Source organism: Denticeps clupeoides, chromosome 1 (assembly GCF_900700375.1).
Source record: "Denticeps clupeoides chromosome 1, fDenClu1.1, whole genome shotgun sequence".
Taxonomy (NCBI): domain Eukaryota; kingdom Metazoa; phylum Chordata; class Actinopteri; order Clupeiformes; family Denticipitidae; genus Denticeps; species Denticeps clupeoides.
The window spans coordinates 21,081,743-21,106,892 of record NC_041707.1 but is presented as its reverse complement, the minus strand read 5'-3'; the positions used below and the strand labels follow the sequence as shown (position 1 = coordinate 21,106,892).

Here is a 25,150-nt window from a genome sequence, read left to right as displayed (position 1 = left end):
TCACTTTCAGGCTCCATCTTTATGTAGGGATGAATTTCATATACTTTTTATAGGTCAGATCCCACACAGGATGCAAACTAAAAAAAAAATGAATTAATGAATTAATATTGCTGGATATTGTTGGATTTTTTTTTTAACTAGCAGCAGTGATTCATTTTGACAGCCCTGCTTTATACACATTAAAATTCCTGTGCCGTTCTTCCTGAAACACTTGATACAGATGTTGACTAGACTAATCACCAAGAAGACACTAAAGAAGTCACGGGGATGCTAACTCCATCACCTGTCTAACAGCCCCCTTCTGTCCAAGAAAGACAGACAGACAGACCTTCAACTGAAGCTCCCCACTGTCATATCACTGCATAGCAGTCAGTTCTCTGATCATCAGAAACTGTAAACCATATACTGTAATGGATTCAGTTTAGGATTTTTCAAAAGACGTTCTTTTGCACTTCTGTACATTTCTCTTTAAAACCTGAAGGTTTTCCCTTGGTCCCTTTTTCAAATTTTATGCACAAACCCAAATTTTCTTCTTGTCTGTTCATCATGCTTTGCTACTATGTAGTTTCCTTCATGCTTATTTTATTAAAACATATTAATGTAAGAAAAACAATACTGTACTGTACACCTACACTGTAACAATAGCACATTGCAAGCTATCTGTACCCATGTCATCTCAGTGAAACCTGAACCGGCAAGGTGCCACTGAGCACCGTCCCCACACACACTGCTCACTGGGCGCCTTTCATGGCTGCCTACTGCTTTCCAAGGTGATGAGTTAAATGCAGAGGGCATCTTTTTCACATTATTGTTCTATAGATGATAGAACATTTTCATTTGAAGAAATATGCAGTTACAATTAAACCTGAAGAAGGTCCAACCTTTAGGAGAAAATGTCTCTATAAGCGTTCAACAGCACGTTTTATGTTGTTTTGAGGACATCTATGAAATGTGTGCCATGTGCAGCATAGCAGCGCCCTCTATTGGTCCAGTGGCATCATAAACGCTGGCTGTGTACCTGACAGGGACAACCCCAAGAATAGAGACACCATCTGCTCACAACATAGTGATTTATTTCATGCTACAAAGATCATACAGTACAAACCAATGAAACCAAATATATATTTATATATAAATACACAAAATCATTCCTCATAGAGAACAGTGTAAAGTGTGTAAAGACCTGATATGCACATCTTGAAGAGGCAAAAATAATTACGAAGAGAGAAAGAGAGAGAGAAAAAAAATCTATCCTGCAATTAAAATACTGCAGAACACTTTTTAATAATGTTGTCAAGCTTAACTATGGATATTCTGAAAATGCCCAGCCTAGACATTTGTTTTGATTATATGGTTACATTCATTAAATCTCTAGTCGTCATGTCATCACATCCAATATACAGTTTCGAATTTTATATGTAGACATGAATGCCTTTAAGACATAATTATTATAATATGCCTGTAATGATACAGCGGCAGAGTGCTATTTAAGAAGGCAACAGCGACAAGTAATCTGTGCATGAACTCGTTAATGCCATGTTTGGCAAAAACTAATTTTTTTTTTTTTTTTTAGAATTATCATTCACTCTGAAATACATTAGGTCATTATCACATAGCGAGAGGAGGACCAGGCAGTTATTTTTGATCAATATGAGAATTGCATAGGACTGCTCCACTGTTGTCGACACTTCACCCCACACATTCATAAATGCAAGACTCTGAAGCTGGACATACTAATTTATGTCCAAGGTACATAGTGCTAAGACTCATGAAGCAGACAGAGAAGTTTGCACCTATCTAATATCCAATCTTACACTTTGTAATTTGCAACCACTTATAATTCACCATTCATAGTTTTGACTCAGATCACGAATACTTAAAGCCATGAAAAGTAAGCAATGGGAATTTGGTAAGCAAGACCTATGACACAGAGGACTGAGTTTCAATGGTGCGATACCAGTACCAAGTTCTGGCCTGACACCAGGCTCACGTCCTGATACCAATACCAAGTGATTGAGTGCAAACTGCACGTACAGCAGAAAAAAAAAACAATTACAGTCAGCAAATTTACAGGTTTGCATCTGCTGTGAGTCCCTGTGACAGGGATGGTGATTTTTGAAAAATGGTTCCTGTTTTATGAAGCTTGTCAGTTTATTTTACTGGAGTAGTTTGAGAAAGTTTGCATTCTTATCTGAAATATAGATATTAATTAAAAATCAAACTTTTCCATATCTAACTTGATCGCTTGATTTCAGATGAACTAATCCCTGCAAATTTACATAAATATTCAAACATATAGAACTATTTTGTTAAAAGATGCAGCAATGCAAATTATCACCATGCAAAAATGCATTACAATATTCTGTTTTATGAACCTTTAAATTAAATCACTGACAGACATGCATATCCTCTGGTTTGGTTATGATTTAAAATTGGAATTGTGAAGTCTGTCGCATTATGATTACAGTGCAAATCAAAATCACAGCAGAAATTGTTAGGATTGTTTTCCACAGCAAGACACTTTAGAGAAATATTGTTAGGTAAATGTTAGGGCTTTCCAAGCATATATCACTGCCTGCCACATCTAAAGCTAACAAACAATAATTGAACACAGCAGCTCAGAACAATGTGAAACTAATCAAAATGTTTGTGTGTATGACAAACTCAGATAGTATTCCCAGAATTTTTCTACATTAACAAAACGGGAAAAAAAACCTGCACATCAAGCATTAAAGGTGAATAACTCTTCATAGAAGAGTGACTGTTTTAACTGTATTTTGACTGAGAGAATTGACATTAATGCCTGCGGTAAATTAGCTTCAAATGTGACAGACAGAGATTAGAATAAACATATGATGAATATTGATTAGATCTGATGGAGACTCACTGCTCAGACAATCTGTCATTTCAATTTTTTTTAATCTGCCACATGCTTTGTTAGGCTGCTAATGATCACCTCCATAAATTAAGCAAGGCTTGAACATTCTGGTTGTGGGTTTTCTTGAAAGCAGACTGACAGCTCAGTGGTAAAGGCTCAAAAAGTAGCAGAATGTACCCATGAAAATGGGCAAAGATGCCATCGGACCCAGGAGCAGGCCCTGGACAGTACAGACACCCACACAATCCCAACTACATTCAGCTCCCTGTCATTATGTTACAGTGAATACCAGACAGACTTAACATTTACAAGCTGAGAACAGAGTTTTGAGATTAAGTGCGGTGATTGTGCAGCATGGAGAACGGTGAGAAAAGATTGAGAGGGAAAAAAAATAAAATAAAAAATGAAATCAGCAGTCCTTAAAAAAAATCTTTACAAAAGACGAAGCACCAGCAGCCTCTACCTTTACTACGGTCCCTGGATATAACTGTGTGGACGAGACTCCCTCACTCATGCGCACACAGATGACAGTGGGTGGGCACTCATTCGTTGTCTTTCCCACTCTCCCCCCTCCTCGATCGAAAACAGAACCCAAAGCACACATCTCATTCCATCTTATTAAAACAGGCCATCCAAGCGCACAAGAAAGCACACCCCAATCAAGTTTCATTTTACAAATACAAATCAAACAGACCTGCTCCATTTTGTTCTACACACACGCACACGCACACGCACACACGCACACACGCACACACACACAGTACTGAGGAACGAAGGCAACGGAAACAAAATAGCCCTTATGCAAGACACACCACCCAGATTACCTGTCCACAAATCTCTCAGGAGTGGATTATAAACCAATCAAGGCAGTGACATCATAACCTGGACTCAGCACAACACATCCAAACCCACCTGACCCGCTTACCGTCAAGTAGCATTCTGAAATAACAGAGCTCAGCAGCATCTCCCGAAAATCCACCCTGTTCTTACAATCTAATCTAATACGTCAGGATTAAGAACCGTGCTTAATATACGCATACAGAACTAGCCCATAGAGTTACAAACAAGCAGAAGTAAATTTACTTAGGTTTTAAATTCCACTTAATTTAGTTTGTTTTTACTGAAAAATAAAAGTTTAGGATTAATAGAACCCATTGTATTTACTGGAAGAAATAAAATAATCAAGCAAGTAGAAAATCATTGCAAGTGTTTGTAAAAAAAAAAAAAAAAAAAAAACATTTAAATATATGCAGTATAGAAGGGGTCTAGCTTCAAAAACAACACAAGCAAAAAACACTTCGCCATAACTTCCCCTGAACTGGAAAAAAAAAACAATGCTCATTTTATTTGTGCATCGTTACATCCAGGCTTCCAAAGATAGAATATTCTGTCCATTCTGCCTATTATCTGGCTCTGTCTACACCACAATTCATTTAGCAATGTGTAGGATAGTTAGTTCCAAAAACGTCTGTCCTTGAATGACAATTAAATGACAGTGCATTGGTCTTTCACGTTTCATAATTTTAGATATGGCTGTTCACATGTCTCCACATAAATTCAATCTTGCACCAACAGAGGCACAACTGGGATAGTTTCGAAACATTCAAATTGGTGGTTTGATGTATGTGCCACCAGGCACTCTCTCTGAGAGAGAGCATTCTGGGGAAAATCCCACACATTGCTCTGAAAACACTTTTGGAATTTATGGATTAGGTCAAGCCTTCAGTGGGGCTTTCATTAGCAGGGTCTGCTCTTTGGTAAGCTCATGCAGGTGACCACTAATTTCAATTACAATTAGCCAAACTGGCAATGAGGAACGTCTGTAATGGAGCCCAGGGCATCCCACGGACCAGATAATTAACAATTCCTTGTAAGGAAAAAAGTACCTGAGAACGGAAGATATAGGATTAAAAACAATCAAATAAGGTTAGTAAAACAGGAACAAAGTGCCCTTTTTATGCAAAAATTACATTCGGTTACACCAGATAAGCCAACATTTTCTTCAGTATCAATAGTCATGGAACCCCCAGAACTATAAGAAAAGTAACGGATCAACAGTACCTTTGAATCACTAGTACGAAAGGAAGAAACATTTCTTCAGCAACAGCATCAAGTATCAGAACAATTACTTTTTGGATTCAGTCACCTACAAAAGACACAAACCAGGCTATTCCACAAAATCTGAAATGACTGAGACACATCCAACTTCTTGTTTGTGTTGAGATTAGTCTGCCTTGCTCAACTCTTTTTTTTAAAAAAAGAAAGAAAAAAGTTGGTACTGCATTGATTACGTGAGATTGTCTCTCAATTTTGATGTGTTTTTGGTTAAATACATGTATATATATATATATATATTTGAAACACTGCACTATTGGTTAGCAGCACTATCAGGACTTGCACTGCAGCCTTTCAGTATCAGAGCACCACCACGTCAGTAAAACTTGTCATCAATGCGAAAATGTGGGCGTGTCACATCATCTGGATTGAGGAAGACCGAAATTGACTTCCCCGGGTTCTCAGTGACGAGCTGCTGAAGTCGCTGTGCCAGCCGGTCATTCTGTGGTGACGGGACGCCTGAAGAACTGTGGCCGGGTGAAGTGGCAGAGTGCCCATTGGTGCCCAATCCTGCTGCCTCCTTCTTCAGCCTGCTGGCCTGCTGGGCTTGCTCCAGTGCTGCCCGAAGGTGCTCTGTTGGGTCAGAACGCAGGTGAGCTAATTTTCTTGCAGCCAGCAGAGCAGCACTGTCAGTCAGGTGCTCAAGCATGTTGCATTGAGGCAGGAAGTAGTTTGGACAGGTTTTGCCAAGAATGCAGTGCGCCAGATCATCCAGAAGGCCCAGCAGCAGCCGGGCCGGGTTTTCGTGATCAGGAGCACCCAGGTAAGCAGCAGGTAACCGGTCACAAGCCCAGAAAAGAAGAGTGCGGAGGTGATAGAGGCTGAGACCGGTTCGGGGGCGTGAGATCAAGTGGGATAACACTGCCTTGGCTGCCTGGAAGGCCTGGGCCATGGGGTACGGCACACACTTCTTCAGCTGCACCTCACTGCGGGAAAAGGCCAGTCGCCACTCACGGTCCGGCCGGCCACCACTTGGAGAGCAGCAGGGTAGCAGGTAGAAGCCACTGATGGCCTCCTCCTCTGTTATCTTGCCGTCCCAGAAGTGGTTGGTGGTAAGCCAGCCCTGAGCAACAGCAGGCCAGCCTCTGAAGGAAACCACAGGGAGAAGGTCGTAGAGGATACGACTGGTACCTGCAGTAAGGATCAGCGTTGTAAGTGGCCCATTTCGCTCCGCGCGATCAGGTACAGGGATGCCACGCTGAGGGGTTCGACGAAGTTCTTCCACAGCTTTGACTACCACGTCCCAGAACCAGTCGGCCACCAGGGTAGGGGAGAAGTAGCAGCCGTCCAGGGATTGCGATGAATCAAGTGATTGAATTGAGGCTCTTCCTCTGGCCTCCTTCTCCTCTTTTTCTTCCACCTCATCGCAAGGCATGCCATCTAGCTCATCCTGGCAGCATATACGCCAGCGTGCCAGCATTGCTGGGTCACAGAGACGCAGGCTAAGCCAGGAGTGGCATGGCATAGACTGCCGCATATCCAACGTGACTGGTTGGTTCCGGTCGTGGAGCTTCAGTGCAGGCACTAGCAAGGTGAAGTCCAGGTCAAAGTCCACCCCTCTGGCATAGTCCCCAAGCTCTTCAGGGTTCAGGTCTAGAACACCTTCCCGGGCCCCTCCTGACAAAAGCAGGTATTCGTTGGCCACTGGCAGCCTTTGGTCAACTTTCTGCACCAGCCCTGAACAAGCAAACCAAAAAAAAAAAATCATTAGCCAGAACATGACTGTTTTATAATGCAGTGGAATTCTAATCATAGGACCAGGCTGTCAAAAGGCATTTCAAAAAGCCTGTCCATTTACTAATCTCTGCACTGAAGCGTGCCCTAAGTATGTGACTTGCCCACAGCAAGTGGTTTACACAAAAGGAACTAAGAATCTGTTTCAGGGCACAAAAGCGTAATGAAAACTGAGCCTTAAAGCAACAATACAGTTTTGTATTGAGTCCAAATATGAGTTCTCTTACAAAATATAACTAACTGAAAAAATATGGCTTTTATGTTGCAGGGACAGAATATGTGCAAATACATCCTACAAGGGTTAATGAATTCTGATTAAATATTTTTAATGAAAAAAAGTTGTGCATAATCTGCAAAAAAAAAAAACTGCAATTTTCAATTTCTGAATTCACAAAATGGTGCTATGTGGCACCTCCAAATGCACCTTCAAAGACCATCCAAAACAGGATCACTGGAATCTATTAATGTTACAAAAAAAAAAAGAGAGAGAGGCTACAGGTCCCGATAATTTTGTGTCCTGTGCCAAGTTGGAATGTAGTAATTATTTTCAGCTACTGGAACTGCTTTAAAACTATCATCAATTATTAACCAGCTTGTGGAGAAGTTGAATCAAAGTATGCCCAAAACTCCCCATAGGTGTTCAATAATGTAATCAGGATTTACACAAAATAAGCAGAAGAATAGACAGTTCTGTTTATTTTGGAAAAGAGAAACTACTCACTTTTCTTTTTAATTTTACATTAAACAAAACGTTTAAATGACACCCTACATCATTATGGGTCATTTGAAGCTGCTCCTGTAAATCATAACATGATCAAATGTAACACATGATCTCTGCTTCCTCCTGCTTCCTTCCTCCCAGTACAAAACCAAACTTGCTGATAGATCTTAAGATAAGATCAACCTTTATTAGTCCCACAAGTGGGAAATTGCATTTGTTACGACAGAAAGTGGATAGAAACAGAAGTAATAGCAGCAAAAAAATGCGTATGTATATTTCTACAAATGTACAATTGAGATCTACACATGTGCAATGGGGAAAGTAATGGGCAAAATGGGTAAAGTGCAAAGGCTACACCTGTACAGTTGGTGTATGTCTTTGAAGTGTGTGTGTGTGTGTGTGTGTGTGTGTGTGTGTGTGTGTGTGTGTGTGTGTTTGTCTGTGTGTGTGTGGTCAACTGTGAGGTCTTTGTTACAGAGTATGACAGCGGTTGGAAGAAAAGACCTTCTGAACCTCTCCTTCCCACATCGTGGGTGCAGTAGCCTGCCACTGAAGGAGCTGCTCAGTGCTGTCAGAGTTTCCTGTATGGGGTGGGAGATGTTGTCCAACAGGGATGATAGCTTAGCCACCATTTTCCTGTCACTCACCACCTCCACTGGTCCAGAGGCCATCCTAGAACAGAGGTGGCCCTCTGGATCAGCCAGTTCATAATCAGTGTTTAATTCAAGAATTTTGATAGAATAAGGCCCATTCACATCATTCACACTTAAAAAAAACTTCATCAAACAATTGATGAAGTGAAATGACCATTATATATTGCACCTTGTGTTCAACACATAAAAGCAAATTGAGCAATGGTTTGTCTGTACTGATCTAATGGCTGCTAATTTTATGCAAATACAACATCTTTACTGGTAGGGTAAAGGTACTCCATGGTTGTTTTTTCCTTGCATTACATTTCATATCACTGTCATATTTACATCACCATGACTACCATTTTCTACCTACCTAACTGCTGAGTGAAGGATGTTGCTTAGCAACAATAAGGGTGGTAGTAGCCTAGTGGGTAACACACTTGCCTATGAACTAGAAGACCCAGGTTCAAATCCCACTTTCTACCATTGTGTCCCTGAGCAAGACACTTAACCCTGAGTTGTTCCAGGGGAGGACTGTCCCTGTAACTACTGATTGTAAGTCGCTTTGGATAAGGGCGTCTAATAAATGCTGTAAATGTAAATACCAATACCACAAAAGATCTGGTTTAGTTTCTTTGTGGTTAACATTTAGCCTATAATGATTCAGCAATTCTCCACATTATACAATTAAATATTGACCAAGGTGTGCTGATCATATATCCAAAATGTCAAATAAATTATGAATACTTCACTAATGTAATACTTCACTAATGTAAAGTCACATTAAAATTCATCCGAAATTAAAATGACACTACTCACAATACGTTAGGGATACTGTGAGAGACTTAGTGGATGTCATACATACAATGTTTGTTTCACATCACATTTTTGGGATAGGGAGGCAATTGTTTTGGGGTGATTGACACACCTCATTTTGTGTTTTCCACGTAATGGTATCATTGTGTACAGGTTTGCCTTATCTTGGGGCCAATACCAAGAGACAAGCTTTCTCAATGTGGCATCAATTTCAACATTCTGTGGGTATAAAAAGCTGGTATTGTCAGTAAGTCATTCCAAGTTAATCATTCAAACAGCCATGAACACACAACGTCACTTAACAGACAAGCAGCGTCACCTGGCCATGGCGTGCCTTCGGGTCGGTGGCAGGCAGTCAGATGTTGCTCGTGAACTTGGTGTGTCTCAAAGTATCATCAGCAGACTTGCATCAAGACACAGAACTACTACTGGCAGAGTTAATGACAGACCAAGGAGTGGAGCCACATGAGTGACAGACTGAAATGAAGACCAAAACCTAAGGACCGATGTACTCAGACATCGTTATGTAACTTCCACACCACTTCAGGTCTGTTTACAAATTGCGAGGGTACTAGGGTTTCCAGACAAACCAAACCATTCGCAACCAACTCCACCGATTTAGCTTGAATGCCAGACAACCGTTTCAGATGACTCCTCTGACACAAAGACACCAACGTGAACTTTTGCAGTGGGCAATACGCGGAGGTCAACATGGTCCCCTGGGTTTGCTTTGGTCGAGGACGTGCAACAGTCGGGGCAGTAATCAACAGTCACCGCAAAACAGATTTGGTTATTGTACATGTATACCTGCTACTGACATTGTCACTTTTTGTTGTTTGGGGCGATCCCTGTTATTGTCAAAATTTTTGGGTTAATAAATATTAAACTAATAAAAATGGTGTTTCTTCTCATACATTATTAGTAATATAAAGGGAACTTATTTCATTAAAATTCAGAGCAAATAGGAAAAGCACTAATGTAAATAACAATATCCCTAACCTATTAGCGTATATAGTATATGTATATAGTAGTGTATATAGTATACTATGCCTTATGTGGTCAGACAATGGTCAGGAATTACAATATGATTTTATATACATTATCCAGGCCTAACTGAGGTTAGCTGTAAAATGCAAATTATACACCAAATGCATATGACATATTCACAATATTGTACACCTCAACCTAATGTCAAAAGTTCAAGACCCATAACAAATGGGCAGTAATAAACTAAAGTCTACTGTAACAATGTTATTATTGCCTAAGACATCTTTTCAGCCCTTGAGACACCCAGGTCCATATTAGCACAATCATTCGCCATTTCTGTTCAAACTGACAGTGAAAATGAGGATGAAGAAGCCCCTTGAAATGCTTCTAATTCTGGAGGATTCTAAGAAAAAACGTGAATAGCTTAGACTGCCAATCAAAAGAGGCAAAGAAGGTCTGGTTGGAGAGAGAGAAAATTATGGAGAGAAGAAAAGATAGAAAATGAAGGTCTGACAGTCAACTAATCCAGTCTCTGACAGGATTAGTGAGGACAGTATTTTTGGCCAAACAATAGCAAGGAGTGCTGGATTTCATTATGGGATACAGATGCAGTGAAGGTAGAAATGGAAACTTCTTTTCAACATGAATTACAGCTCTGTTGTTGCTGAAAGAGCAGAACTGAAAATAACTCTTTTATAATATAATACATTTTGCAATTTTCACAAATGCTGGTGAAAGATGTTAGTACCTTAAAATAGTAGTACCTTAATAGTACGCCATAAAAATATTGCAGTATATAGCATAAATTAAATATTATTTAAGTGTTTATTCTGCATCCACCCTGCATCCTCCTGTTACAGCAGCCTATAGAAGCACACGCAAGAAAACCAACATTTTGGTTATCCTGTCCAATGCTCTGTCCAATGCTTTTTGGCGTCCAGGTTGTGTAGATGCACTCACCCAGCATGTTGAAGATGAAGTCTTTGGCAGTGTGAACCTCCAGCGCGGTTTGGTCCCCAAACTCGCCCTGTTCCAACTGTACAAGCTCCACCACCTGCGCCGACAGCTGCTCCAGAGTTGCACCGGAACGAAAGTCCACCTCTGACGCCCGTTTCGATTGGGCCGCAGGGCGTGAGGCCACAGCGCTTTTGAGGGTCTCCATTGAACATTACCTGGCAGGGGCAATGAATTAAAATGGGAGGGCGTACTTGCTCATGGTAAAGAATTGCTAAGTGTGTCAAGGCAAAAACAAGCCCTGGAAGAAGTTCAGTAGCACAAGCTTCAGTGCCAATCCGGACTAACAAATCAGAAGTAAATTTGAAAACACAGTCCTACTAACATGTTCAGAATTATTATCTACATTACATTATCTAAATTTTAAAGTTTGCCAAAAAAATCATACATGGGCAAAGTTCCCTGAATTTCGTATAAACGTGACATTCAGGGCGATATGTGCTTTATTTTTGAGGAAAAAACGTGTAATTTCTTCAGCTAGGTCAAACGGGAGCAAGTATGATTAGGGGTCAAAAGCTAACCGGCTAATTAGATGGCTAATTTATCGCTTTTCCCAAATAACTAGTTGAACGTATGTCAGCTATAAATCACACAAACACGCGAGCGTGTCACAGTGTGTCGTGCGGTGCAGGAGCTCGGAAAGTAACGTTCTATCACGGTGTGTGAGGGAAACACCTGCTTATGGCGACGACAGCTCGGGGAAATCACATTCCCATGCTCTGCTTATGCAAATCGCTAAATGAGGCATTAGGAATAAAGGGATTGTTAAAATCGAAATGCTGGACTACATTACGATGAACACACCCTTAAACCGGTTTGACGCTGCGCCTTGTCTCTTGTGGGGTTTGTAGCGGTTTCTCAATTCCAAGCGATTTCTTGTGCCTTCATTTCCAACAGGTTCCCGGCGTACACCTTCCCCCTGGCAACACACACCCGGAAATCGTGTTCCATCGCAAGGCATCTTGGGATCTGAAGTTTGTTTTCCTTTCTGTGACTCTGCAAAAGCACGTTCCCAGTCTATAGGGAAATGTTGACCAGACCGGTCGGAATCTGTGATAAAAGTGCAGTCACTTTTTCTTTTCTAACTTTATTTATTTAGGAACACACACACACACACATACACCCATTCATGGAGAAAGAGAGACTAGTGGGGTTTAAGAGACAATATCTCACCACAAGTGCTCTAAAACGAATCCCAGCTTCATCCTCATTCCATTGTTAAAAGGTTCTCAGGAGACAAAGAGCTATCAAAAGATTTTCAAAATCACATTCTGTCCTCTTCCCCAGCAGTTTCCACCCTAGTGCTACCTTGAAATCCCTCCCCTTTGAAGGCACTGACAGCACAGATAATTGGTGCATTGAACATGAAGGACCAATACGCCAAAGCCTGGAACTCTTAAGAAGCAACTCCTCCAGTCTGGCCATCAGCGGATTAGACAGTCACCCACATTAAACAGATATTAAGCGTGAGATGCTTTGAAGATGAGAACATGTGCAACGTTAAATGGAATTGAGCTAAAAGGCTAAATTAACATCTGGGATTGTGTCGTAAAATGTCAGTCAATGGCACTATTCTACGTCGTCTTGTAGGAAGTAGGGCAGGTCCACTTATGTTGTGAGCATTAACATACACATAGTTTGGTGGGACATTATGCCACTGGAGTCTCAAGGTGTTTTTAGACATCTTTGTGAGATGTAAGTTTTTTACTCCAGTGGCCACAGTGATATCTAGGACGCCTACAATAGTAACTAGAATGTTTTTAATAAGTCTAATAAGATGGTGGTACTTATTTGGTGGTTTAGGATACCTAAGACATAACAGTATCAAATGATGTAAAAAGGAAAAACTAGTGGCTCAATGCTGTACTTAAACATTTAAAATATTAGACTGCAATAAAATTACAACAGAAAATCTAATTAAAGGAATTCAAGTGTACTATTGTGTCACATTTTTAGATTTTTTTTAATGTACAAAAAACAGCCACAGCATTTTAAATTAAGATTTAAAGAGCCTGTGCACTAATAAATTGTTAAACTAAAAAAAAACCCATCCATATTTTTAAGCAGGAACACAGTTGTCTAATCAAACGTACCTGATATAATCCAAGATCAATGTACCTAATATAATTGCCTTGATTAGTGAGACAGCAGAGCTAAATGGAAGTAAGTGAATCTGTGGGGAAGGAAGACAGAAGGGAGGCAGATGCCTCATGTGAAGCTGAAATCCTCTCTCCTGAACATAGTTGTTAGCCACATTTGTGCTGACTCAAATCACTGCAACCAAGAAAAAAAAAAATCAATCAGGTTCAGAACCACACACAGAGACCAAGAAGTAATTACTGGCTGAAGAATGAGAACGGGGTAGCAAAACATAATAATAAACTCTCTTTTAAATTGGGTGGGGGGGTGGAATGAAAGCAGGAGCCCGTGAACTCCTTGGAGACATAATTAACGATCTCTCTTGTACATGCCTCTGATAACCCTCCTACTCACCAGGTCGAGGTAGCAGACCAGCTACAAAACTCCACAGCAAGCAGAGCGATTAAACCGATAGGACGGAGTCCACCTAACCAGGAAGAAGGGGCCAATACACTGAGACGGAAACAGAAAAGAATGCCCACAAGACCAAACTCACACAAAACATTGATTTTTGTCCCCTTCCCCCCGTAACCTACCCTCTATTCCCCATTCTCATAAGGAAGATCCAGATGGAGGAGCACACCAACAAGACACTTAATATGGCCTCCTAGAGCATAGCGCTGTGATGAAGTTTTGAGAATTTTAACAAGGAGATGCTGGACAGACAGCTGTGACGAGAAAAGCACGGTTTCAAAAATCGAAGAAAAAAAAAAAAAAAAAACTATTTAAAGAAAGAAAAAGCATGCAAACACAAACCTGGATTATATGTTCCTCCCAGGAGTTCATTCATTTCTAACAAATCCATTAATCTTATAAGAGACCAGCTTTTAGTCAATGTTATACTGTATTTGCCATACGGTGCATTCTGCACTTCTAGGGAACTTTTGTGTTGTTGCTCAATGAGCACTACTTTGTCAAGAACCGCTGTGTTTCCAGTGGTGCAGTAGGCAGACCGCTGCGGAGCGGTGTGATCGCGTGACCCTGATTTGCGACTGCCCACCAGTAGTTTGGTTAATGAGGATTTTACGAGCCGCAATGATCAGAGCTCATTGGGACGTGCGCCATCAATAGGTTTTCTTCTCCCAATGAAGTCGGCTTATGAGGCTGCCCTTGCAAATTGACCTGAAGATTTACAAAAGCAATTTTCAAAAGGTCCCCACACTGCCTACAGTCAAAGACAGGGAATTAGTGCTTCAATGGATTGCAGTTTCAATTTGACTGCTGCAGCAAAGGCAGGGGTGCTACTGATGAACCTTCTCCCATCGACACACTTAGATGATCAACCCCCTGAGGCCTACTGAAATGTTCTCTCCCAACCTGCGATCAGGAAATCAGACGCGGTGCACACAGCAATCAATATTTATTATGAGACAACTCCCCCCCCTGCACACATTAACATACATGATCAGTCAAAAAAAAAACACTCAGATGATGTGCACAACTTATTCTACATGCAGGAAAACCAAAGAGGTTCGGGAGGAGAAAAAGTCTTATCTCTGGTTTACAGCCGTGACTGAAGAAGACGGTTGCGATAAGGCGCGCATTACGACACCCCACCCACCATCTCTCTCCCTCGTATCGCTTATACTTCCAAAATGTTCAGCAGACTAATTAACAGATGTTCACAGTGCCATGGCTGCCCAGCCCGCGATGAGCAGCACACCCCCGACTGGGGCTAGTTTGGACAGGACTGGGTCACCGGTCAGGGCCTGGTGGTAGAGCGGGCCACAGAAACACCCCATGCCTGCCAACAGGATGGTACCTGCCTTCAGAGCAGAAAGACAACATATCACAGTAGCACAATATCATCCAATAAACTGTCACAGCGGCCACAGACAGTCAACCCGAGATCAGTTACAATAAAACGGGTGAAATGTAGCACTAAAAAGGTGTCAATGAGCACTTTAATTGGGCGGCAGACTCACCACAGCAGGTTTCCTACACCGAGCTGCACCCAGCAGAGCCAGGCTGTGGTAGATGTGGTACTTGTTGGCAGTTTCATAAAGCTGGAATGTTGAAAAGCATGGATAAAATGCTCTCATTGGAGGATATTTAACACATCCACATATTTAATGCTAAACTGTTTAATGTGAACATGTAATAAAGTTTCACCTCTTTCATGTAGTCATCTCTGTCGCTCCGTCTGAAGCCTAGACAGACAAAAACAGGGTAAAGCATGCATGCACGGCAAACAGCTAAAGATCTGAATCAGAATTTTATATAATAAATGCACGTATGGCTTTCCGTCACGCCGTCGCCGAACGCCAGCAAACAAGGTGCGCCTACCGTGCGCCCCATAAGCCCCCGCGGCCACCGCGAGCGCCCCGGACACGCCGGCTAATCTCTGCACGGCGAGAGACGCGCACATCGCTGCCCGGCGTGCTGCGACGGGAAGCCCGGCCGAAACCGGCAGAGCGAGCACATCCGTTCGGCCAGAGCCAAAATGGCGGCGGCGTGCCGAGTTGCCCGCCCAGTCGCTCTGCTTCTTTGGTGTCAGGTCGAGTAGGAGTACTAGTAGCAGAAGCAGCAATAGGAATGTTGTGGCTAAAATAGTTCACAGAGCTCGTGACTGATTCGTTTTTTTAATGCATTGTAGAGAGTACCAACGTTTGTAGTTGTGGACGGTACACGGGGTTATGTTGACCTACCTCGTCTTTCGAGTTTTAGTGGATGGACACGATGTACGTTTAACCCGGAGGGAGGCGCTATTTCATCACCACAGACCCCCGAGATGAATTCCTGATGCCTCTTAAATGTAAATGAGGTAAAAAGGAAAAACGTCTGCATTACATATGCCCATCTCGAATATCAGAGAGAGAGAGAGAGAGAGAGAGAGAAAATCTTCTCACATAAGTAAAAAAAACAAACCTTCCTTGGGGGAAATGAATCAGGTTTCAGTTCATCGTTTCCAATTAACACATTTTAAATACTATCTAATTAAAAACATGCCTCTTGGCCTTCTCTGCGCATCTGGGCAGATCTGTCCTGAAGTGAAAATATGGCAGGTATCACTTAAGCATTAATCTCCATAGTCTTGCACTTTCTCATACACACATACTTATGCATGCATGCCAGTGATAATAACATTTCAACACACTGTGTAAAAATATTTTAATCATTACAAATTTGATCTGATATTCAATATAAAACCACAATTTTACTATATTGTTGTATTAAAACTTACATATGTTTATTTTTTCCACGGCGAAATTATGAATGGTACTTGGGAACACAGACGGTCTTCAGGATGTAGTTTCTTTCAATTTGTCCAGCAGCCCTTCAAAGGAAAGTGAAAGTAACTGAGCCAGGTGTAGGTTTACACATTTTTAAAAAGTTGTGTGATCTTTGAATAACCAACTTCATGTTAGTACTTTCGTTTTTATGGATAGTTCTCATAAAAAAAAACCTTGTAAGATGCGTGTTATTATGATTAGGTCAAAGTGACTCTATATATCCAGGGATCCGCTTAGGACATTAGGACAGGGGCAGGGTGCCCGCTCACTGCAATCATTTAAATGTATCTGATATATATCGTATTAACATATAACATATTAATCCATTTTTATTCCTCATTAATAGTCATTGGTAATTGTTTTTACATGTCTAGTAAAACAGTTGCACACAGTTGTAAAACAGTCACACAGTTGCAGTTATTTTCATTCACAAAGCTTTTACTAAACCCTTGATTGCAAACATGGAGCTACAATGGCAAAATGCACATGAAAAAATCTTTGAGTGAAACCAGTCTGAGATACATCGTTTTAGTAGAAAATGTCAAAAGTCCAGGCTATGGGCACAGATCTTTTTTTAATTGGTTGTATGAAATACAATCCCCATTTTAATCCACCTCACTCTAGGAATCGATTTGGCTGGATGTTTGATTAGCTGCTGTCTTCCTTAAGAGTGGCTGGGGTCACAGTTGAATGCAGATGTGGGATAAGATGTATATTTTCCAAACTGCTGCTGTCCAATGCGGTGTACATCACAAACATTGATTCTGATTCTGTTTCTGCTTCAGAAATACAATACAGCTTTAGGCACTTGCCCTAATAGCAGGACCCAATTTTGTAAAATGAATAGCTGTACAATATTTATTATATAAAAAGGCAACAAGAATGTAATGTTTGTAGTTCCCTGTTAAGACTACTGGGAGGCTATTCGCAAAGCGCCACACATTTTGTAATAATATTAATAGTAGAAGGAAGGAGATGCTTTTATTTTGATTTCACAATTAGTGTATTATACTCTTCAGATTATTTAATCTTGTATTAAATATATACACTTGCTCACCACTTACAAAGCCTTGAATGGACTGGTGTATTTTTCCAACCGCTCATAAGGTTATCTTCAACATCACATTAAGTTCTATTATCCATATCTGCTAGTTTACATGAGATGGTGGACACAAAATAGTCACTTACACTAATCTATTGTAAAGAAACAGATGCTCTACAGATATTTCAGATTTTATAACTGTGAAAATGATGAAGTGTTAACTGGAAACTACTATATTCATGTTTTATTGAAAATACATAATGACACAAATTTGGGATTCAAGCTATGACTGCACATGTCTAGTGACCCATCAGTAAAATGTCAGACCACAGTCCCTTCACTTGTCTGTCACCATGGCCTGAGCAATGGAAACGCGAGGTAGCACTCTAATTAGCAAACTCGTTAGGCTCATCTGTATCCCTCTTCAAAGACGATCAATGCAAATTTATAGAGATTTATCCACTGGCTCTAATTAAAACTGCAAAAATAAAGAAATCATTATGGACTGATAGTGTTTGCATTTGGTATAAATGTTATGCTGGTAAATAGATGGAACTGAGCCATTACTGAGCTGTGGATGTCACCACAGTACTTCCTGGAATAGTATGGCACAGGGATGGCTTTATTCTAGGATGCAGACAGACAGGACCTACACACCTTTCAGGTTCTAATGAGCGTTACATTTTTTGTGCATTTTATGAAATTCGTTAAGAAGCAAGGCTCTTCAGATATCTTCCTCTATCTAAGTCAGCACAGCAAACATCCCTGACTTATGAGCATGTTGGCTTCATGGGGGTCCAAGTGGTTGGTGGTGGGGGTCTTTCAACTTCAATTACAATCCATTTTTCTATCAACAAATTATGATGCTACAAATAATAATATTAACACTATTAAAAATGTGAGATTATTGCACCCTCCCTCCAAACAATGACTTCCATCAGTGAGGTTAATTAAACGTGGGGTGAGATTGAACTGCCTCTAGGGCCTGAAAATAGCTTGTGTCAGGAAGACATTGCTGTTTTGTCTGCAACAGTGCTAACCCTGCATGCAGTCCTTCAAACAGCTATGAAATGAGAAGACAAAGGGTCCGATGGAGGTGAAGGCACTTCAATTTTCAGAAACTTTTTTTTAGCAATATTCACATGCAGCAATCACCAGCTCATTTGTGAATGGCAAACACATATTAAGATCTGCCAAATATGGATTTGTGTTTTGTTTTTACAAAATGCCACCAGACATTGTATTCTAACAGAACAAAACAAAAAGTATATTCCGGCTCTGTCAACCTTGAGCACAAAAGAGAGAAGGGATCTAAGTTCTCATTTGCAATGACTGTGTGGTTAACTGTCAGAAGATGCCATATGGCTAGCATCAATAAATAGACTTAAAAAGTAAAAGAGCAACAAAGGATACTTATATACAGACAGGCAGGCATTCAGATTTTTTAACCTACTGTAAACCTTTAGTGAAGATTTTGCTACAACAAGTTAAGCTGTAATTACGGAAAAGGAAGATCTCCAACTCGGCGGATGAAGACATTGTAGACATCAGAGAATTGCATTGACCTAGTAAATCTGACTCCCATTAATTATTAGCAATGCATTTAGACTCATCTGATGTTACCTATACATATTTACATAGTCATGGCACAACAGAAGTTACAGGAGTTAATTTATTAATGCAGGTAAGTTACTATGTAAATGTTGTATGTAAAATGGTACCAATGTCACATATAAAACCAAAATAAAGGAAAGAAGAGGGTTAGAGGGAAAGAGAGAGAAAAAAGGGGTCAAGCTCCAGAGAGGGACCTCAGACCTGCAGAAATAGGAAGGGGTAAGAAAAGCCTAGAAACTGGAGGAGAACCCCAGCATCTGAGGAAGGACAAACGTCTACTAGAGGAACTCCAGACTAGATTTTTGTCCTACTTGATGTCTTTTTTATGTACCAAACAATTGTTTCCTTTCAAAAACATGACATTTCTTAATGACCCTAAACATTTGAATGGTAGTGTATGTTTTTTAGATTAAGAGACATTCAAATTGTAGATTGTGGCTCATTGAATTGCCTTATCAATGAATGATATCTATCTGTAGATATTTTTTTCTTAAAGAGAGAGAGATTTCATTTTTTATTTAGATCATTACAGAACATCAGAACTCCTGATAGAGAAGGAAAAGAAGAGAGAGTAACCGTGAAGAGAATCTCTTTTACACCCGTCTGTCACGACTACGGACTTACGAGGGAAGGAAGCGCAGAGGTTTGACATGCTGGGAAGGGGGTTTTATTATAACAAACAAAGAAATACAAATAAAGACTGGCGCGGTGGCCGAAAACGATTTAAACTTAAATAAAGAACATAAACAAACCCGTAGGCGTGTGGCGATTGCCAGAACTCAAAACACCAACCAAGGTCAAGTTCGTGCATAGAGTTCACGAAAATGCCAGCGACCCCGAACGGGCGAAAACTTCCGGCATTTATGGGGCGTCAGGATTGCATTCCGGTGTGGAGCCCAGCTGCAGGCAATCCTGACAGAGCCCCCCCTCCAAGGGCTACGTCCTCGGAGCCCCAACAGTACCATCAGTGGAGGCGGCGGGGCGGACGGCGGCAACCACAGGGCTCCTGCCCTGCTGTATCCTCCCCTTGGAGGACCCGGTCCCTCGGGCTGGCTCCCCGGCGTGGTCAGGCGTGGCGGCCCCGGTCCCTCGGGCTGGCTCCCCGGCGTGGTCAGGCGTGGCGGCCCCGGTCCCTCGGGCTGGCTCCCCGGCGTGGTCAGGCGTGGCGGCCCCGGTCCCTCGGGCTGGCTCCCCGGCGTGGTCAGGCGTGGCGGCCCCGGTGCCTCGGGCTGGCTCCCCGGCGTGGTCCCGCATGGCGGCCCCGGACCCTCGGCCTGGCTCCCCGGCGTGGTCCCGCATGGCGGCCCCGGACTCCCGTACCTGCACACAATAATCAGGGCCGATCCATCTGGGTACGTGTGGGCCCTGTCTCCACATGTCCCCTCTGACACGTCTTGTGTCACCCCCTGCACCGCGCAGGGAGATTGTCCCAGAGCCTCCGGCGACTGTTCCAGGCACCCCAGGCTGGTTGCCTTCTGGGACTATGCAGCCCCTCTCGCTGCACGGCCCTGGTGCCAAGGGGGGGGCATTGCCAGACCATCCGGCTAGCCCCTTCTGCGTCCGTTGGGACAAGCAGGCCCTCTTCCTGCCTGTCCCAGCTGGGTCCTCATGCCTACCCGGGGGCTCTATGGCGCTCCACCCCTCTGGAGGCAGACGCAGGCCCATGCCTGCCCCGCCCTCCTCACTGGCTACCGGAGGACCCAGCTCCATCGCTTCCCCACCTCCACTCCCCTCAGGAGGAGTCCCCAACCCGAACTGCACCCCCCCAAAAAATTCTTTGGGGGAGCACCCCCCCCGGCTGGACTTAGGGGTACCTTGGGGCTTGTCCACCTCGCCTTGGACCAGCACATTCGGGTCAGGAACCTCCTCCCTGGGGTTCGGCTCCGCGGCTGGGTCGCCATCTGGTGGACACAAGAGGGGAAGTGGGGGCGACATACGGACACATATGCCACACAGACACACACAGACAGAGACAGACAGAAGAGAGGGTCGTCTGGCTCCCTCTCTGGGCTCTCCGGGACCTCCTCAGGGGGCACAGCCAGGATCTCGGGAGGAGCGACCTTCTTGTCGCCCACCAGTGCTGGGTCTTCTTGCCCCGGATCCTGACTGGCACTGGATGTGGTGGAGGGGCAGAGTTCGATCCCTGGCTCAGGCCGATCAAACTCCGCCCTCAGTCTCTGTTGGAAGTCCCGAAAACTCCTGTCTGTCTCTCCCTGCTGCCAGAGGGTTGTGCTCCAGCCCCATGCTGATCCAGTCAGACACGTGAGGATGGTAGTGATCTCGTCTGTGTCTGCTGCCCCACTGAAGGGTCCCGGGACAATTGGGCGGTCCCACACGGGGCTGGGCACGTCGCTGGAGATGGTGGTAGGTGTGTGGTGTGGACGGGGGTGGACGTCTTCTCCAGCAGGTGTGGACGCTGGTGCTGCGCTGCCATTTTGCTGGGGAACGTCCGGGCAGAGGGAATGCGGGTCGGCGACTGGAGCAGGAATGGAGGATTCCCTGCGAGGCAGTCCCGGCAGCGCAGTTGCTGGCTGGCGACCTCCCGTCGCCCTCTTCCACCAGCTTTCCTCACACTGCTGGGAGGGACGTGGGTCTCCACGGACCTCGTGACGCTCCTGGATGGGCGCGATGGGCGGAGCCATCCCGGCACCGACTGCCCAAACGGCGTCATCCTGGTCGTCGTCCGTGTCAACCTCGTACCCCCGGAAGTCACATGGGTCATCACGGACGCCGCGATGATCTCGGACGCGCACGCTGGGCGGAGCCATCCCGACACCGACCGCCCACCGAAAATCCACGTCATCATCGCTTTCGTCATCCGTGTCCTCCCACCGGTGACTCCAAGGGTCGTCCACCCTGCGGACATCCTGGACCCATGGCGCGATAAGCTCCCATGGGCAGTACTCTGGCCATTCGGGCTGGAGGCTGCCCACCTCCTCGCTGGAGGAACGCCGCCGTTGTTGTTGCCGCTTCTCACCCCCCTGGAAGTGACGTGGGTCCCCACGAACCTTGCGACGATCGCAGACTGGCGCGATGGGCGGAGCCCAACTCTCGTCTCCCGTGCTCTCGTCGTCGTCCGTGTCGTCCCAGTCCACGGGGAGCCTTGCCAGCAGAGCGCAGAGTTCTTGGCTCGACATGCCGAAGATCGTGGGGGTCGCATCTTCTGCGCTCGCTGCCCACGTCACTTCCTCGCTGCTGCCGACGCCAACGTCCTCGCTCCGCCCACTCACCCGCCGACGTTGTCGCTTCCGGGTTTCGCGGAGTTTCCCGGGGGTGACGTCATCACGCGGCGCCGCGTACCACGGCTTCTCGGGGAGAAAACGCTCCACCAGAACGGGCGGCGCGTCTCTCCCCTGGTGTCCGCGTTCGCCGCGCCGGGCTGCGTCCTTCGCGGCGTTTCTTCTCTGTTTTCCACCTCTGCGCTTTTGGGTGGGTCGCTGGCATTCTGTCACGACTACGGACTTACGAGGGAAGGAAGCGCAGAGGTTTGACATGCTGGGAAGGGGGTTTTATTATAACAAACAAAGAAATACAAATAAAGACTGGCGCGGTGGCCGAAAACGATTTAAACTTAAATAAAGAACATAAACAAACCCGTAGGCGTGTGGCGATTGCCAGAACTCAAAACACCAACCAAGGTCAAGTTCGTGCATAGAGTTCACGAAAATGCCAGCGACCCCGAACGGGCGAAAACTTCCGGCATTTATGGGGCGTCAGGATTGCATTCCGGTGTGGAGCCCAGCTGCAGGCAATCCTGACACCGTCATTTCACTTGCAAAAAAGGTTTCCACAGACCAATTAGATTGTTCCTTAAATGTTTCTGCACTGTCCTACAGAACTCCTGATACAGGAACACAGTGCCCATCAACAAGACTTTCCTGTTATGGCACCTTTTGGCACCCTGGTGATGCCTTCTGCTAACAAACAAGAAGTTACAGCTTGGGGGTCTTCATTAAAGTAATGGATCTAGAATTTCCCATTTTACATTATTTAATTGTATTAATTATCATATTACATAGTAGCAGGCCAGAGTACCATTCTTAATCCTAAGAATTAAATTGCTCATTGGAATATAGTATACCCGACCAGTTATCTCGAGAGATAAGGCAGCCTATTGAGGAGGAAAAAGTAGAAATAAGTAAAAGAAATTAAACTATGAAAATGTGCACATTTAAATACAAGCGTGCCTCTAGTGGTTCTATTACAGTCTTCAGATCATTAATTTTTGACCTTTTTTCAACCTCATTTTGAACCCTCTCTGGAAAGGAAAGTGCATCAAGCGTGATACAAATGCATGAGGCGAATGAAATAAATAAATCAAAAATAATTACTGCAGTCAGAGCTGTGTAAGGGCCTGGGATAAGTCAGCTTAATAACCTGTGAAATTGTGCCCTATTTACTGTTTTGAGGAGGAGGACCCACAGAAATAAATTCAGACATTTCACACACACATACAGACTCTGGTCATGTGAAAGCTGGTTACTGCAGCATGAATCGACCGGAAACAATGAGCGACTCAAAGTATTTACCATTCACCGATGAGATGATGCACAGAGCCTGAACGTGCAGTACTAGATCCAGCCTGGTAACACCTCATCCTGCCTCGTCCTCTTTAAACTGCCATTATTGCGAGAACACCCTTCATGAAAATATCAAACAACCACATTCTCTACAGTCGTGATTTTTACGACCTTCGTGACATGAATAAAACATCAGTGCTGTGCTTCTTGCGCAGCAGGGCCACACACGCATACATCTACATAAAAAACCATCAAATCCACACTAATATTGTACACTGCATGGAAGTATATACTGAGTTATGCAAGAGAAATATGAGAAAATACAATACAATAATAATATCGATTTGTTCCTCTCCCAGCCATTGTCTCTTTCATCCTATCCTCTGATTATCTCTCTGATTCTCAAATGCAGACTGCTTTCTTACGCTTTGTTAACTGTTTTCGTGGGCACACAACTAAACTATGGGCCCTGACCTGAGACGAGGATCTCCTGCCCGTGCGCACTTTGGTCCCAATTAGCATCAGATGCCAAGGGAGCACAAGAGCGTATGTGGCTACCACCATGCTGCACCGTGTCCCATTAGAGCATTGTGCTAATGTATCACTGAGAGGGAAGGATGCCAGTCTCAGGCCCAAGGGCCACAGACACTCGCCATGAAGGGACAGGTGGCAAGCTGACATTAGTTCCCACTTAGGACATGGATCACGGTCTGCCCCAGTGGTGACAACAAAATGTGACAATGCCAACCGTTGGCATGGACAGTAGAAACACATTAACATTGTGTTGTCGAGGGAATTGTGGAAGTGGAAAGCACAGTGAAGGCTTTAGAAAAGAATAGCTGTGCTCTGGGTCTTTAGTCAGTAAACATAAAAGATAAGGCACTTTGGTAAACGTTAGCCAGTAGACCTACATTTGTTTCAAAGACCAATATGAAGTAAAGTCAGGAAGAACTACTCTACCATTGGATTGTAGTGTAGATGAAAACAATATTTTTATTTTGCAGGGGCAAAAATATTTATTCCACCAAAAAAAAAAAAAAATTATAATCTGTGTTATTTTATTTATTTATTTACAGTCATTTACAATATGAACTGGACTAGAGTTTTGATCCACTTGATGTCTTTTTTGTGTACCAAACAACTGTTTCCTTTCAAAAACATGACATTTCTTAATGACCCTAAACTTTTGAATCTTAGTGTATGTTTTTTAGATTAAGGGACATTCAAATTGTCTATCTGTTGATTTTTTTTCTTAAAGAGAGAGAGATTTCATTTTTTATTTTATTTAAATCATCACAGGTTCTACTGCACAATTTAGTAAAAAAAAAAATGCCATTAGAAATGCCATGTGACATTCGTTTGGCACCGTTTGAGATATGAAAGTGTATTTTTCCGTTCATAGGAGCAGCTACCTTCTGTAAAATGCACTCCCTGCTGTGGAGAAACATGGTTTCCCATATCAATGGTTCTCTGAGTGTAAGTGTGTATGTGTCTGTGTGTTTTGTGTGATAGATGCTACACTGTTTCTTCATGGTTTTCCAATTTGGAGACACAGTTGGAGGTTTGAGGACTTCAGAGGGACAGAAAATGGGTAGTAAAGCAATAAGGAACAAAGTTCTTTTTCATCCAACTTTTGGTATGGAATACAATTATGAGACCATTGTATGTTTATCCCAATCTATGTAATAAATAAAGGAATGTG

General features: G+C 43.3%; 2 protein-coding genes across 2 annotated transcripts; both read right to left on the bottom strand.

Annotated features, from left to right (window-relative positions):
- Positions 1–1,554: 1,554 nt before the first annotated feature.
- tmem102 (transmembrane protein 102) lies at positions 1,555–11,818 on the bottom strand. Its single transcript, XM_029000565.1, has 3 exons — positions 11,705–11,818; positions 10,847–11,058; positions 1,555–6,670 (listed from the first exon to the last, which is right to left on the bottom strand). The coding sequence occupies exons 2-3, from the start codon at positions 11,046–11,048 to the stop codon at positions 5,310–5,312; spliced, it is 1,563 nt and encodes a 520-aa protein (XP_028856398.1). The 5' UTR covers positions 11,049–11,058; positions 11,705–11,818; the 3' UTR covers positions 1,555–5,309.
- Positions 11,819–14,384: 2,566 nt separating this feature from the next.
- On the bottom strand, positions 14,385–15,493 carry tmem256 (transmembrane protein 256). Its single transcript, XM_028993702.1, has 4 exons — positions 15,326–15,493; positions 15,152–15,189; positions 14,965–15,045; positions 14,385–14,805 (listed from the first exon to the last, which is right to left on the bottom strand). Exons 1-4 carry the CDS (start codon positions 15,405–15,407, stop codon positions 14,662–14,664), a joined length of 345 nt encoding a protein of 114 aa, XP_028849535.1. The 5' UTR covers positions 15,408–15,493; the 3' UTR covers positions 14,385–14,661.
- Positions 15,494–25,150: the final 9,657 nt, after the last annotated feature.

Excerpts from the sequence above, each read along its gene's own strand:
- tmem102 (XM_029000565.1), bottom strand. The coding sequence starts at position 11,048 with ATGGAGACCCTCAAAAGCGCTGTGGCCTCACGCCCTGCGGCCCAATCG. Across the intron at positions 6,671-10,846 it reads CTTCATCTTCAACATGCTGG|GGCTGGTGCAGAAAGTTGAC; the intron begins GTGAGTGCATCT and ends TTGCTTGTTCAG.
- tmem256 (XM_028993702.1), bottom strand. The coding sequence starts at position 15,407 with ATGTGCGCGTCTCTCGCCGTGCAGAGATTAGCCGGCGTGTCCGGGGCG. Across the intron at positions 15,046-15,151 it reads GAGATGACTACATGAAAGAG|CTTTATGAAACTGCCAACAA; the intron begins GTGAAACTTTAT and ends TCAACATTCCAG. Across the intron at positions 14,806-14,964 it reads GGTGTAGGAAACCTGCTGTG|GCAGGTACCATCCTGTTGGC; the intron begins GTGAGTCTGCCG and ends TCTGCTCTGAAG.